This window comes from Aquarana catesbeiana, linkage group LG11, assembly GCF_042186555.1.
Source record: "Aquarana catesbeiana isolate 2022-GZ linkage group LG11, ASM4218655v1, whole genome shotgun sequence".
Lineage (NCBI taxonomy): Eukaryota > Metazoa > Chordata > Amphibia > Anura > Ranidae > Aquarana > Aquarana catesbeiana.
Genome location: NC_133334.1, coordinates 102,933,510 through 102,948,444, shown reverse-complemented (window position 1 = coordinate 102,948,444; position 14,935 = coordinate 102,933,510). Strand labels below are relative to the sequence as shown.

The 14,935-nt window shown below is 43.3% G+C and overlaps 1 protein-coding gene across 4 annotated transcripts in view; it reads right to left on the bottom strand.

Moving 5' to 3' along the window:
• Positions 1-3,875, bottom strand: part of LOC141112213 (uncharacterized) — a 189,119-nt gene extending 185,244 nt beyond the window's left edge. For all 4 annotated transcript variants that reach the window (XM_073604812.1, XM_073604813.1, XM_073604814.1 and 1 more), the window contains exons 1-2: positions 3,730-3,875; positions 1,483-1,533 (exon numbers count right to left, since the gene is read on the bottom strand). In XM_073604812.1, coding sequence (XP_073460913.1) covers positions 1,483-1,533; positions 3,730-3,778 — 100 coding nt within the window. In that variant the 5' untranslated portion in view covers positions 3,779-3,875. The remainder of the gene's footprint in view (positions 1-1,482; positions 1,534-3,729) is intronic.
• Between the last annotated feature and the right edge of the window lie 11,060 nt (positions 3,876-14,935).

Genomic DNA, 14,935 nt, shown 5'->3' with positions numbered 1-14,935 from the left:
GTCCACCTATTATTGCTATGCTGTGACCCTAAATCTCTCACCTGTTAAAGTTCTTCAGCAATACATATTAAAAAGACATCCCCTGACTGAGCCTGAATTGTGTGTCTAAAGTGTGACTGGCAGCCTCTGTATTACTGTGGGAGATCTGGGTACACTCTCAGCAGCCCATTGGGGGTAAGAGCTACATATGGAACTACTAAGAGTATTCATAAACAGGGTCATTCTTGGAGCCAGTGGAGGTCTCTGATTGTAAAAAATTGTGGTAATTTTGTGTATGTGAAATGTCTCATGTAAGGAGATCATAAACAAGTTAACCAACAGTGGCCTCAAGAGGCTAATGATGTCCCTGTAACAAGTTCCAAGCACAGCCTTTCTCAACCAGGGTTCCTCCAGAGGTTACTAAGGTTTCTTTGAGCAATGAGCACATTTCTGATTTTCAGATAAATAACCACTGATACCAATGATCTTTTTAGCTATCTGTAAGAGAAACAGTCTCCTCACTGACCAACAATATAATAGTTAGAAAACTGTTTGTACACATCAATTATCTAGGAGGAACCTACCCACCTAACACCTGTCCATTGTGTAATGATAGAGGCTTTGCCTGTGCTGGAATTGATTTATGTAAAGATTCCCCTAAAAACAGCGTGGGTGGCCAAATCTCTTGCTGCTGGCTATTGTGTTCTGATCGCCATCATCTGCCACTGTCAGAATACCTGAAAAGTGACTGCAGCTGATTGACTGCAATTATTGTTTGGCCAACTGTTTTCCATGGTTTTAGGTTCACCCACAACTCAAATTTTGACCCATTCACAGGAATCTGAGCTGTATATGGCCAGCTTTAGGTGTACTATATTCTCAGCTCTTAATAGCTTTGCTGCAGATCAGCCTGGCTTTCACTCTTTCACCTAGTAATTCAAATGACAGTATTGTTTAATGACTGCATGAATACACACTGCTTACACAAACATTTATCCTTCAAGTAACTTTATCTAAGCTGCTTTATACAAAACCCAATTAAAGTAAGCAACGTAAATATCACTTGGGTAGACTGACCATGTATGGTTTAACCAGAGAGATATAACATAACGTTTAAAAACTATTAACAGAACTATTAAAGAACAGAACTTGCCAAAAGTGATTTGTGAAACACCCAAATATTTTCTAATGCATTAGAGACTCCAATCCAATCCGGCCAGATGGAGGGGAATGAATCCCATTCTGTTTTTTTTTCTAGGTCAGAACGTATTGGAGGTAGGCAGATGTAAATGAACACAAGTCCGTTTACATCAGCCACTCCATAGAGGAGAATGGAGGCTCAAATCTGGTCTGTCTGAAAAACGGACAGGCGGACCCAATCAGAACACTTGTGTGAAAGGGGCCTTAATAATTCAGTAACAAGGAATTAAAACTGCCCAGGAAATGTAGCCCTTGGAAGCATTCTCAATGATAATATTCTTTTTGTAGTAGAATGAAACTTACCTGCTTTTAGATAATTGCTTGAAGCACCTGCAGCTAACTCATGAATTGCAGCTGGTGGAAGAAGGGAAAAAGTATGTAAGTTTAACTACAACTCATGAAACATTTAGTATCAACGCATAAATACTAAAGATGAGCTAGAACTAAAATCTTGTGTGCAGAATTCTATCATAATCAGTATATCAAAGCTGAACTCTGGGAAAGAGAAAAAAATCCACCCTTGCAGAGGGGAACTTCAGCCTAGTGGTGCAGGTCTAAGATGAATTACTTAAGCTGGCCTTACAATAATCAATTTTTTTGTTCAACGAGTGGGTAAACAACAATAGTAAAAAAAAAAAAGAAGGCCTGATCCCCCTATCTTCACATTTGATGTTAATGGGGGAATTACTTCCTCTGTGCCATTGTGTTCTGATGGTGGGAAGACTTCCCTTCCATCAGAATACAGTGATCAGTGCTGCCAGCTATAGCCGGTGGCACTGATAGTTCGGGAAAGACCTGACAGGCTGGTTCTACAGAAAATGATCAGTAGATTGTCTTTTGTAAACCAGTCTGCCCATACATTGGTCGAAATTTGTCCGATCTCTGCTGAACCATCTGATTTTCAATCCATGTATGGTCAATTTTATCATATTCTTGGCTCCCTCAGGCTTCCTAAAACAATGTGATCAGTCCCCCACAGCACCATCTCTAAGCAGTTTTGGGCAGTGGTTGTATGCTCACCTACTCAAGTAAAATGCACTGTTAATAACCCTGCACTGTGTATGATGAAGATAAGGGGACACCCACAGCCTGGAGCTTGAGTAGAGTGGGGTCTGCCAAACTGAGCTATAAGGTAAGTAGTACACTTTATCCATGCACCTCAAGACTAAACAAGAATTTAACCCTTGCAGTTTGTGGAGGCCCACTGCAAGGGTATATTTACACTAATTCCCAGAGTTAAACTTTAAATTCTTGGAAGACTTATACTGTACTGTAATTAATTTATTAAAAGTTTGTCTGGGCAAACAAAAAAAAACATTCATATCTGCAATAAATGCACATTTTCTCAAGCTTGTTTGCTTTAAAAGTACAGAATAGTAGCTGTTGATTCCTAGAGAAATCCATTGAGTTTTTAAATGTTTGACAATGTTGCCGCTGTTGAACTTAATTCCCAAGTAGTGTTGTCAACTCTTGCAAAAATACAAAACACATCCTCCTCTTCTTATCTTTATAACATATAGGGATATGGTTCTGTCATCCAGCAGAGGGCAACACAAGCAGGGGTGACAACACTGCTTTGGATTTCAGTGCAGCACTGACAGAGTGTTGTCAGTTCACTACAGGAAAAGCTAACTGACTTTCTGACAACATCAAGTATTTGTCTACACTTTTTTGCAGCATTTTAACAAGGGGAATTGTGCATGTATTGCAGAGGTGTACCAAATATGTTTTTTTTTTAATTTTGCATTGGCTTACACTTTAATAGCAAAATAAATCTAATGTAAGATTTGCTTTCAGTTGCTTGAGGCAGACTGAAATAACATTGATTGGAAGGTTATTACATACTATGGGGTTAATTTGCTAAAAGCAAATTGCCTGTTCACTTTGCAAGAGAGTTTTCCCTTACTTTAGTGAATGAGGCAAAGCTCAGCTGACTTGCATCACCTAATCATGTGCAAGCAAAAATATTGTTCTATTTTTTTATTTTCCTTGCAGGTGATTGGGCATTCTTTGAATTTTCACCGCATTCACTAAGCTCAGAGAAAATTTCCTTGCAAACTGAACAGCCAATTTTCTTTTAGTAAATCAACCCCTATTTCTCTTTTTGGTATTTGTCTTGGGCTGTTGTATATACACCCTGTTGGTGACGATTACCTTGGAATACATATAGAAAATATACAATGTAATATCTAGGTTATTGAAATAAAAATATTGAAACCACAATCCCATTATCCAAAAAGTTTCAAGGGTGACAAAAAACAAATTTCCAGTATTTCACCGATTATTTGATAATAAAAAATGTATACGAATAAAAATGTAGGGATGTTAGTATTGCAAATCCTTCCATTATTATAATAACTCAGTATGGTGTGAATCCAGCTCTGCATGAAGGAAAGTGATGGCAGTGTGGTGTAGGATGTAGGTTATAGAGTGTACATAGGTTCTGCTCATCCAATAAAAGGCGAAGCATTGCTTTGTGTGTAGTGATGTCCTATTGTGTTTGTTGGGTTGTGTGACTTGTCTTCATGTTCCATTGGGTCTATTACATACCTGTGCTGCCCAGCAAGATGCTGAAGCATAGGAGTAAGGAGACGTTCATTGCAGGATCCCTGTAGCTTCCCCTATATCTTTGGATCTTTCTTCCAGTTCCCGATTATACCCTTTAATTGGCAGTCCTGCTGCTGCCCAGGTTTTGGTAAAACAGGTCATGCCAACCTCAAATGTTATATATAGTTTTGTGGCACCTCCCTCCCCAGAATTTGTTATGTTAACCTAACAGGATGTGCTCCTTATCAGTCTCCATCCTTAAGAAAAATTGCCAAATGTAATGGTAAATGCATTAACTGATTATCTCAATTCCTTTACCAGCACCAGGATGCAGTAATTGCTCTAATGTGTATGCTCTAGGCCTCATATTTACTCTCAATATAAAAGCATTTTTTCAACAAGTACCATGAAAGGTTTAAGTCTATTGTTGGATCATTCTGAATTTCAGGTCGCAATCTCAGAGTAATTATTTATAAAAACTTATGCAGAATAAGGCTTTTGTCTATAGCAGCCAAACAGGGGTTATGTTTCCTGACCTACTGGGGGAGAATATAATAAAGATTCTAACTAGGTACATAGTTTATATTGTGTAGCGGTACCCCCATGGGGGCTAATGGTTTGTTCATTATCATTTTGCCAATCACTCCGCTTCCGATCCCCCATCACACGCACATGACACCAAACAGTCAAAGTTCAAGTTTTATCAATCTTTATTCGTGGAGTCAATCTGGGATTATTCATAGAGAGATATGAGATACTCCACCAGACCCCACTAAATGAGGGTGTAATCCATAGCCGTAGCTTTGATGTTGGACTTCCCTAAGCGATCCTTTCCTGGTTCTATTGCTTCCTCTTCTGCAGCACTCCCAAGTTAAACAAAAGGGGCATTAGTCTGAATAATTCCCTCTGTTTGACCGATAGATTTCCTTTGGGTGTTGAACATAAAGCCACAGGCCATCACTGCCTATTTCCATGACTCCCACGCCAACGCCCATCAGTCTTTGGGAAGTTACTGTAATATGGTTTATACGGTGGTCCGTAGGCTCACAGTATGTCATGCCATTTACTTCTGCATTATTTTCTCTAGGTTTCCACTGACCTGTTCTCTCCCAATCAACAGTCCATGTTTTACTCACAGAAAGTAGATCCCCAGTCCTTTCGCTTTACTTCTACTTCTTCCTCACTCGTCCGGCACATCCCCGCGTAGGAATGTTCGGTTCTGTTCCCAGCGCTACATGCTGGCTCTGCCGCAATCCAGGCGCTTGAACTGGACCTTCTGGAACACTCTTCTGGGCCCCTGGCCCCTTCCCGCCTGTGCTCGGGCCTCAGGCCCCTCTTCTCCTGCGCTCGGGCCCCAGGCCCCTCTCCTCCTGAAGCATGTGACCTCCCTTTATATAAGAGACCTCCTGTCGACCAAACAAATTAATGGTTGGTCAGGACTCTCACATAAGTTTCCTGCCACTCAGGTCTCAGTCCATCCTCTCCTTCTGGAACAATCCACCATCACACAGAGGAGGCGTCTCTGAACCCAAGTGTAGGTGGCCACACTCCCCACTATTCTGACACTTCCAACCCCAAACCGAAACAACCAGGCCTGCTAAAATACCGCAGGCCTGGCTAAATTTACCCATATCTTTACACATGCATTTTCACAAACTGTACAATCCTGACTACAACTCCCTACAACTATCATGTGCTTACAAGTGAAACCAGAGCACTGCTCCCTGGGGAGGAATACTCTGTTTACCACAGGTCTTCTTCTTTCTCTTTATGATGATGAAACTTCCACTCCATCCTGGATTTCCCTAAGAGAAAACAAAATATATACAACTAACTGTAACTATCTGACATTTACACTTCACCAGAAGTAGGGGGTTATGATCCTCCATCTGGTGACAGAACCATAAATGAAAAGATGGCATGGGGTTCCCTGTCAGGACTGTCACTCCCTCAAAAGGAGTCTACAAGACCTCTTGCGACCTGATCAGACATGCCAGTAATACAACACATAAGTGCCCGTAGGCCAATACACTTTCTGTTCGGCTCCTAAACAGAAGTCCTTTTTTTTTTTTTTTTTTTTAATGGCAAAGGGAAAGGACAGGGGTTGTCCTTTACCAGGCACCCTGAGTGGCCACCTCCTGCTTAAAAACATTCATATTAAGGGGAAAACCCATTCTAACCCATCTGCAACTACTTAACTGCAGTCCCGATCATAGGTAGTACCGTGGGTCAGGCAATCTCCTCCGACTGTCCCCTTCTCCTCTGACAGAAATAGATTAGGCCCGGGTATGCTGTCCCGCTTTCATGACAAGTACCCTGTCCTTGTGTATAGCTCTCCCGAGCTTCTACTCCTTCTTAATGTCCTGAAACCGGACCCAGACTTCACTATCCGGTGTCCGTTTTGGCTTTGGAACATGAAGATAGTCCCAGACCAAGTTATCCTCCCATTGCTCCCGGTAGTCCTATTACCTCCATAACATGGTCTGGAACGTACAGATAATCCAGACCCCACTCCTGCACAACTCTCTTTTGCACATCCCTTTGGAGCTGTGAGAGCTGCATTAGTACTTTGGGCCTTCCTCGCCCAGGCAGAACACAGGAGTCTGTTGACCTGTTTACCCATTTGTTATAAATTGACGCTCCCCCGATGAAACACTTGGGGAGCTGGAAAAATGCTTAGGGGTTTGGATGGGGGTAGATAGTGAGCATAGTGGCTCCTCCAGCACTGCTGCTGTGTCTCCCTTGGATGTGAGCTCTACTAGGTTACACAGTTCATCCTCACTGGATGATTCCTCCCCAAGGGGATGATCACTCTAATAAGTTCTCAATAGAACTGTACTACTCCAATATCTGTGGGGATCCCCATTCCACAGCCCGGCCCTTGCCCACCCGGTCCAGCTCACCCGAGGGATCTCCCTCCCGTGACTACGGCTCCTTCCGGACCGGCACAGCAAATGTCTTAGAACCGGCCGCCACCTCAGGGGTATCCTCCAGAGTCTGCCCACTATCAGTGACAACCTCCAGGTCCCTGGCCAGGCCACGGGCCTCTCCAGTGTTACCTTCTGACTTTGCCTCTGAGAGTTCTGAGATGGATGATGCTGAGGACATCTTTTTCACCGCAGGGATGGGCGACACACGACCCTCTCCTTTCCAGGCCACCTGTGTCTGTGGTGTACAAATTCCGGTAATCAGGTGGACTGTGTGGTACTGCGTCTCCCGCTGCACTGATCCCAGTGGGGTCAGTGGACTTCCACAATGGCCGCACCAGGCCCAGACATAAACCCCAACGGTGGGCCGGTGACATTTCGGACATAACATGCACAGCCTTTCCACCCCAGCGATCACTCCCAGAGCCAGTCCTCCGGTAAACTCCAAACGGATGCCGGTATCTACCAACATCCGATCCTGCTGTTCAGTAGAACACTGTATGGCAGATGCACTCTGAATACTCTCCGCCATCTTCCTTCGCCTCGTGGGTTTGGGCGTTGCATGCTGAAATTTATTAACTTCTCCTCTGGGGCGTGACTACACCCCCCTTCTTGTTGGCTCAGCATGCGAGGAACTGTAGCACTACATTTTCATTGTACTCCCCAGTGACACCTGGTGGCAGGCACTATTGAATTGCAAGCTAACTGGCAGCAGTCTCTAATTGCACAGTGAAATGTCTCCTTGCGATGTCCCACTGTAAGGGACCGACCCTCTGCAGTCCCCGTCCAACGACACCCCCCCTGTGTCCATGTTTCCCAGGGCAACAGCGCCATCCACAAGCCTCTTCCACATTCTCAACAGTGTAAGCAGGAGTAAATTTGTTGCAAACAGTGGGTGGTTGTCCGTGCTGTACCCACGCCGGACACCTGTAATTCGATGGCACATTGCCGCTGTGATTGTCACGTATGACAGCACATATTACAGTCACTGAATGCTGGACTTCCTATAATAGTGACCGTTCAATGATGCAACTGAGTGCAGGGTGCGTGCAGACCACTTCCATCCCGACGGTTGCTAGGGGCAATTGCACTAAATAGAAAATCCGATTTGGTTGCTATGGGCAACAGCCAGCAGATTGGTAGTGAAGGCAAATCTCGGTGGGACCTCCAATTGTAGCGGTACCCCCATGGGGGCTGCTGGTTTGTTCATTATCATTTTGCCAATCACTCTGCTTCCGATCCCCCATCACACGCACATGACACCAAACAGTCAAAGTTCAAGTTTTATCACTCTTTATTCGTGGAGTCAATCTGGGATTATTCATAGAGAGATATGAGATACTCCACCAGACCCCACTAAATGAGGGTGTAATCCATAGCCGTAGCTTTGATGTTGGACTTGCCTAAGCGATCCTTTCCTGGTTCTATTGCTTCCTCTTCTGCAGCACTCCCAAGTTAAACAAAAGAGGCATTACTCTGAATAATTCCCTCTGCCTGACCGATAGATTTCCTTTGGGTGTTAAACTTAAAGCAACAGGCCATCACTGCCTATTTCCATGACTCCCACGCCAACGCCCATCAGTCTTTGGGAAGTTACTGTAATATGGTTTATACAGTGGTCCGTAGGCTCACAGTATGTCATTCCATTTATTTCTGCACTAGTTTCTCTGGGTTTCCACTGACCTGTTCTCTCCCAATCAACAGTCCATGTTTCACTCACAGAAAGTAGATCCCCTGTCCTCTTCTTCCGCTTTACTTCTACTTCCTCCCCAGCGCTACATGCTGGCTCCGCCGCAATCCAGGCGCCCCAACTGGACCTCCTGAAACACTCTTCTGGGCCCCTTCCCTCCTGTGCTTGGGCCCCAGGTCTTTCTTCTCCTGCGCTGGGTCCCCAGGCCTCTCTTCTCTTGCGCTCGGTCCCCAGGCCCCTCTCCCATAGTTGCCAACATCGTAAAAAAAATATGTGGGACACTTAGCCGTACAATAATTAGGGGACGGGGCATTCATTTGTAGGCGTGGCTTAGCAAAAAGAATACAAGTGTGGCAAAATGGGCGTGGCTTACGTGAAATAGTGGGCGTGGATTAAATGGGCGTGGCTCAAGAGGGTGTGGTTAGAGTCTGAGATGAATGAGGGATGGAGAGGGAAAGGGGGAGAGGGGAATGACGGGACAGCAGCCCCAGATCCTACACAATAAAAATATGTGTATTCTAGAAAGTTTAACAATCAGCAGATAAAGATAGTCCAAACACCTGGTGTTAATGCTTCAATAATCCCGGCACCATGGTTGTTATGGTGTCAGGATGGTTGAAGCGCATTATTTCTATTATTACATTGTAATATAAAATTAAATCATTCAACTCACCATAATGCCGAATCAGTGGGATCCCTGAGCGTGTCACTAGCCACGTCGCCTGCCACCAGCAGAGTCTGTCCTTGCATCAGGTGCCCCCGGCAGAGTCTGTCCTTGCATCAGGTGCCCCCGGCAGAGTCTGTCCTTGCATCAGGTGCCCCCAGCAGAGTCAGTATAGACCCTCTCAGTGCAGACCCCCTCAGTGCAGACCCCCTCCATCAGTGCAGATCCCCTTCATCAGTGCAGACCCCCTACATCAGTGCAGACCCCCCTCTATTAGTGCAGACCCCCCTCTATTAGTACAGACCCCCCTCAGTGCAGCCCCCCCTCTGTGCAGCCCCCCCTCTATTAGTGCAGACCCCCTTCAGTGCAGCCCCCCCTCTATTAGTGCAGCCCCCCTCTATTAGTGCAGCCCCCCCTCTATTAGTGCAGACACCCCCTCAGTGCAGCTCCCCCTCTATTAGTGCAGCCCCCCTCAGTGCAGCCCCCCCTCTATTAGTGCAGCCCCCCTATATTAGTGCAGCCCCCCTCTATTTGTGCAGACCCCCCTCAGTGCAGCCCCCCTCTATTAGTGCAGCCCCCCTCTATTAGTGCAGCCCCCCCTCTATTAGTGCAGACCCCCCTCAGTGCAGCCCCCCTCTATTAGTGCAGACCCCCCTCAATTAGTGCAGCCCCCCTCAGTGCAGTCCCCCCTCTATTAGTGCAGACCCCTCTATTAGTGCAGACCCCCCTCAATTAGTGCAGCCCCCCCTCAGTGCAGCCCCCTCTCAGTGCAGACCCTCCCCTCGTCCAGGAGCAGCCGGTGTTCTACCGAGAAAGTTCCCCTCGGCAAGTAAGGACCCCCTGTACTGCGCAGGCACAGAGCTTGCGCAGTACGAGCCGGCGGAAATAGCCAAGCTGGGGAACTTTGCGGCAAGACAGTGTCTTCAGTGGAGAGGGGAGGGGCCGTGCAGCTAAAGAAGCCGATTCATTGGCTGCACGGATCGAGCCCCCTTCCTCTCTCCACTGACTGAACACTAGGGGGAAGATCGAGCGGCGGCACCAGCCGCCATTTTGCTGGAGCCAGCGGCTCCAAAAATAAAAAAAAATAACGTTCCCGATTTTCCTTATGGAAAATCCCGATTCGGGACAGCCTCCAATCGGGACAAGGGTCCCAAAATCGGGATTGTCCCGGGAAAATTGCGACTGTTGGCAACTATGCTCTCCTCCTGTGCTCGGGCCCCAGGCCCCTCTCCTCCTGAAGCATGTGACCTCCCTTTATATAAGAGACCTTCTGTCGACCAAACAAGTTAATGATTGGTCAGGACTCTCACATAAGTTCCCTACCACTCAGGTCTCAGCCCTCTCCTTGTGGAACAATCCACCATCAGGCAGAGGAGGCGTTTCTGAACCCAAGTGTAGATGGGCACACCCCTTACTATTCTGACACTTCCAACCTCAAACCAAAACAACCAGGCCTGATAAATTACCGCAGGCCTGGCTAAATTTACCTGTAATAACTCCTATGCTACAAATTCTACAATATCCCACCTATCCTTAAGTAGAGGGCGCTACAATTGTATAGAAAATTTAAAATGACATGGTAAAAGGATAGATGTACTTATATGATCATTGGTTAATTGTTTGAAGATGGCCATCACTTGCTTCAGTATATAGTTTTTTAAACACATATCACTCAACAGCTTCAGTGTACAGTTTTTATCAAATGTGACTCAACACCAGTGTTGCCAACTTCCCAATGTGAAATTTACTGACAGGACACCAAAATGTACTGACAGCACCCATTTTTTTACTGGCACAACACATGAAATTTAATGGCAAAGCCAATTTTTTTACTGGCACTTCAAAAAAAATACATAAAATTACCGTTTTCAGTGTAAAACAGTGCAGATATCAATATTTAATCTTAAAACATGTAGCTAGTGCTATTGGCAATGTGTTTAAGATATAACAAAAGGCAAAAAACATATTTCTTCTTTTACATGAAGGTCAGGGTAATATAACCCAGCACAGAGTTCCCCCTTACATCAGAGTCTGCAGGTTTCCCCTTTATGGTGTACAGAATTATGTACGATTGTGGTCTTTGATTATGTTAAACAAAAATTGCATTGGATCATGATTAATGACAAACTTTAGTGTGCTCTCAATAATACCCAAACTAAAGTTGGCAAAACATGGAAGCCTTGAGTACATTATCCAGTGATAAACCAGTGTGACCTCGGAGACACCTTCTCTGACTTATATTTTCTCTTCTTTTTTTTTTTCTCCATAGTTTACTTTCTCCTCTTCACTTCTGTATCCTTTCAATTTTATATGTAGGGAACTGGTTTATTGTTCTCAGTTTGCTGTCTTACTTATTACAGGTTTTCTGTAAGTAATCTAAGGCATGCTGTATAACATCTATATTGCTGATAATGTGCATCATTTTTGAACACTTGTCTTTAACAACCTACCAATCTCAAGAATGTTATGGATGATTATTTCTGTACATGGATAAACAAAAATTCTTATTTCCATTGCAATACCCTGATCCCTGTCCATTTCAAATTGTCATTTGGCCCCCTATGTGAGGGAAATGATTTGCTCATTTTTTTACTCTGTTCATTAGGAACTTTTTGAATAAACAAATTGTAATATAAATAGATATTTACTTGTCCACATGCACGCTGATTCCCACCAGTTTGTTATGCTGTGTTGGACAGTGTTGCCCAATACAGAATGCAAAGACAGGGCAAAAAGTCTTGTTTTGTATAGGGGCTCAGGCCAACATGGTGCTTTTGGTACATTGCGCTGAATTGAAGCAGGCATCCGTTCTTGGCCTTTGCAATGCCCTTTAATGTATACAATTTACAGAGGTAAATAAAAGAAGACAAAAAACAATCATTACAATGCATTATAATAATGTATGGCAGCACACCTTCAAACTGTATGGCATTACACTGGGTTATGTGCTATGTGCTGCCATGGAGTGTAGTGTGGACAACCCTTAGTTGCCAGTGGTGTTTGTATAATATTTAAACTGGGAAAAATCCCTCAAACATTTAAGCCTAGGTTCATACATATGCGATCTCAGACATCGCATGTGATTCGCACCAGCACCCCAGGTGCCGATCACATGCGATGTCTGAGCGATGCGAGTTCAGCCATACAGTTGTATGGCTGTACACGGATTAGATTTGCAGAAAAAAAGTGCAGGGACTTTTTTTCCCTCGCATTGAAATTGGATCGCATGGGTGTTCTCACCCATGCAATCCGATTCCTGTGCCAGTTCACAGTTCGCACTGCGATCTGTGAACCGATCTGGGGGGTGTCATTAACAATGCATTGACACCCACAGTGGTTCGCAGAGGGCAGTGTGAACTGCCTGGTGTAAAAGTGTCAGTCCTAAAAGTGTGCCAATTTTACCTTGATCTTTTGATCTTTGATTTTAACTTGATCCAATTATTATTATTATTCTATGGAAAAATTGTGACATTCCATTCACTTTTGGTCACGGAGGTAGGTTAGTTTTAAAGCAGCACTCCAATTTTTCTCTAGTATTTCATCTACATCATCAATGTCAAATTTTGTAACCTAAAATAATTAGTATTTGTATGCATCTAGTTACCTACAAACAACCTGTCAGCCTAGCCCTGTACTTTATTAATAGACACTCTGCCTATGCTGGAATGGTTTAGGTGTAATATATTATCAGTGCTTAACAGGTTTGCTGCAGATTGGCTTGGCTTTCCCTCTTTCACCTGGTAATTCAAATTACAGTATTGTTTAATGACTGGAATACGCACTGCTTACACAATTATGCTTCAAGTAACTGTTTATTTAAGCTGTTTATACAAAACCCATTAAAATCAAGCAATTTTACAATGACCTTTTCATTGGGAACATATGATGTATGCTGCAGGATATTTTTCTCATAAATTAAAAGTGATCCTGTTTGGTTTTATGGGCTGATTTCGATTTATGTGTTATTCAATTCATTTTTAAATTTAGAGTTTGAAGTGTATATTATTAACAGCCATTGACTAGGGCTTGTTAATTCCTGTAGCCAACGCATTATATGCATTTTGATGCACTTCCATTGATTTCTAAGGCTTCATGTACACTTCATGAACTCTCCTCTCTGTTATCTTATCAGTACATGTACACAGAGTCATTTATAGTTGTTTCTAGGCAGTTGAGTTTAGACGCAAAAAAATGCGCTCAGGTCAGATGTTCAGAGGTATTTCAAGCGCCAAATGCCTGTAACAGCTTGTAAACGTGTTTTGTTTACAGGTGTTTTTAATGGAGATACATTTTTGACTGTTTGAAAAAAAAAGTGGCTAAACGTAGCTAAGCGCGGCATGTAAGCGCGTCAAAACAGACATTTTTAAACGTTGGTTACTATCTGTCAAGTTAAATCGTTCAGGAGAGGTTTCAAAACGTCCCGTGTGCATTAAGCCTTATGCTTTATACTCACGATTGGACTTTCCGACAACAAAACCGTGGAATTTTGTTCGAAGGGTGTTGGCTCCAACTTGTCTTGCATACACATGGTCACACAAATGTTGGCCAACAATTACAAACGTAGTGACGTACAAGACGTACGACGAGCCGATGTGATATCTCCATTACGATCGCTAGTTTTACAAGACCCATCGCTTCCGGCTCGTCCTTGATTCCAAGTATGCGTGTTTGTACTTTGGACTTTTGTCTGACGACCTTGTGTACACACGCTCAGAAAGTCCGACAACACACATTTGTTGGCGGAAAATTTGAGAACATGCTAGCCAACATTTGTTGGTGGAAAGTCTGACAACAAATGTCCGATGGAGCGTACACACGGTCGGACTTACCGCCAACAAGAGGAAAATCCAATCATGTGTACGTGGCATAAGGGTCTCCCAATGCAGTAAAGTGCAGAAAAAATCATTTTAATAACAAACTGCACTGCAGCCCTGGGATGGGAACAGGCACTAACTTTATTATGAGGATGTTTGACACATGTTTTAGGGCGTTGCAGCACATACGTTAAAACACAACAGCGTAAAAGGGCCCTAAAGTATACTAGCTTTTACTGGCTTTCCAGGGTAGAAGCCTGTGATGTACCATTTCACAATAAGGTTGTTAAGGGTGAAGAAATGATATATGCTGCATGTTAGTTTTCTTGTAAATTAAAAGTAATCTTGTTTCTTTTTTCAAGCTTCAAGTAGAACTAAAGGCAAACCTTATTTTCTTTTATTTTGGATAGAGTAAGGGAGGGTTTAACCTCTGTCAATTTTTTTTTTTTTTTGTCATCTGTGTCTCGTTGGGCAGATTTACCTTTACTTCCCCAGGTCACCAGAACTAGTGTCCCCACTGAAAGATTTCCACTATATTACCTTTCTGGGGACAACTCAAAATTTGGGATTTTCTTTTACTTTCACTGATAATGGTAAGCAGAACAGAGAGAATGAATTTCTCTAACAGGGACACAGAAAACAATAAAAACTGGCAGGTGTTCTATTTCCTCTCCCCTCTATCACAAGCATACTACCTATCAAACATATATTCTTAAGTCTTAGTATGTGACATTGTTACTGAAACCAGCACAAAAGGGTCCAATGGAATGCTAGCTACATAGCCTTACACTAGCAATTTCTCAGGATCTGAAAAGTGATCAATTCAAAATGATTTGGTTGCAACATACACCACATGACTAACATTAATATTATTACAATTTTCACACCCTGGAAGGGAAAGCCAATTTGTTGTTTTTTTTTTTTCTTTTTTTATTCGGCATTTTAATTAAAAAAAAAAAATAGAGTACCACAGTAATTAAAACATAAACATTGACACATTTTTTCATAGATACAATGCAATGCAAAATCAAAATAATTGGATTATCAAGTGATTGGGTTAAAATGACGACACTTCTAGGACTGACACTTTTCACACATGTATGCTTTACATATA